The following is a 720-nucleotide window of genomic DNA, read 5'->3' on the forward strand; positions in this document are numbered from 1 at the left end:
AGAGAGAGAGAGAGAGATGGAAAACTCAGCTTGAGCTCTTCTTTCACTCTCCTTGAGGAAGCGCGCGGAACTCGAGACACTCTTCTACCCAATTTACCGAAGACACCGGTCATGCGAGCGACCTCGTTTAATTTCCTAATATCGGGAGTTGATCCGCTTTGAATCTTCGATTTCTCCTTCGATGGCACCTAGGAGGAGTGCGTTGACTCTGGGGCTCGTGAGGAGACTGTAGCCGTAGTCTGGTCATGGCGTTTCCTCAAGGATACTTGTACCAGTCGTCGCTGTCTCTGTACTCGTGTCCTCCGTACGGCTCCAGCGCGATCACCGGACCGCGGACGGATGATCTGGGACGGTCCTCCAGCGGATCTGCTTTCGCCCCGTACGCGTCCACAGCCTTCACAAACACCACAGCCTTCAGCTCACTCCAGTACAGTGCCGAATCCACAGCCCCCTTCACTTCCTATGGGGTGAGTTTCATTCATAATAAAGCCCATGTTTATTTATTCTTGAGCAGTCTGGAGGTTTATTATGATTATTATATTATGACATCATGACTGTCAGCATGCCAGTGCCCACAGTTGGAACTTCGCATTATTATTGCTATTAGTACTTTGTTTTTCTGTAGGCTATTGCACTACAAAATCTAGTGTTTTCTGGACGCCTACGCGAATAGTTTTAAGAACTATCATTTGCCAAATATAGGCTATGAAACATTTGTAA

General features: G+C 47.8%; 1 protein-coding gene across 1 annotated transcript in view; it reads left to right on the plus strand.

Moving 5' to 3' along the window:
* The first annotated feature begins 245 nt into the window (after positions 1–245).
* LOC107679958 (iroquois-class homeodomain protein IRX-5-like) overlaps positions 246–720 on the plus strand; it is a 2,989-nt gene continuing 2,514 nt past the window's right edge. Inside the window, exon 1 of the mRNA XM_016475688.1 lies at positions 246–467. Within this exon, the coding sequence (XP_016331174.1) occupies positions 246–467 (222 nt within the window). The remainder of the gene's footprint in view (positions 468–720) is intronic.

Source organism: Sinocyclocheilus anshuiensis, unplaced genomic scaffold (genome assembly GCF_001515605.1).
Source record: "Sinocyclocheilus anshuiensis isolate Anshui unplaced genomic scaffold, SAMN03320099.WGS_v1.1 scaffold528, whole genome shotgun sequence".
Taxonomy (NCBI): domain Eukaryota; kingdom Metazoa; phylum Chordata; class Actinopteri; order Cypriniformes; family Cyprinidae; genus Sinocyclocheilus; species Sinocyclocheilus anshuiensis.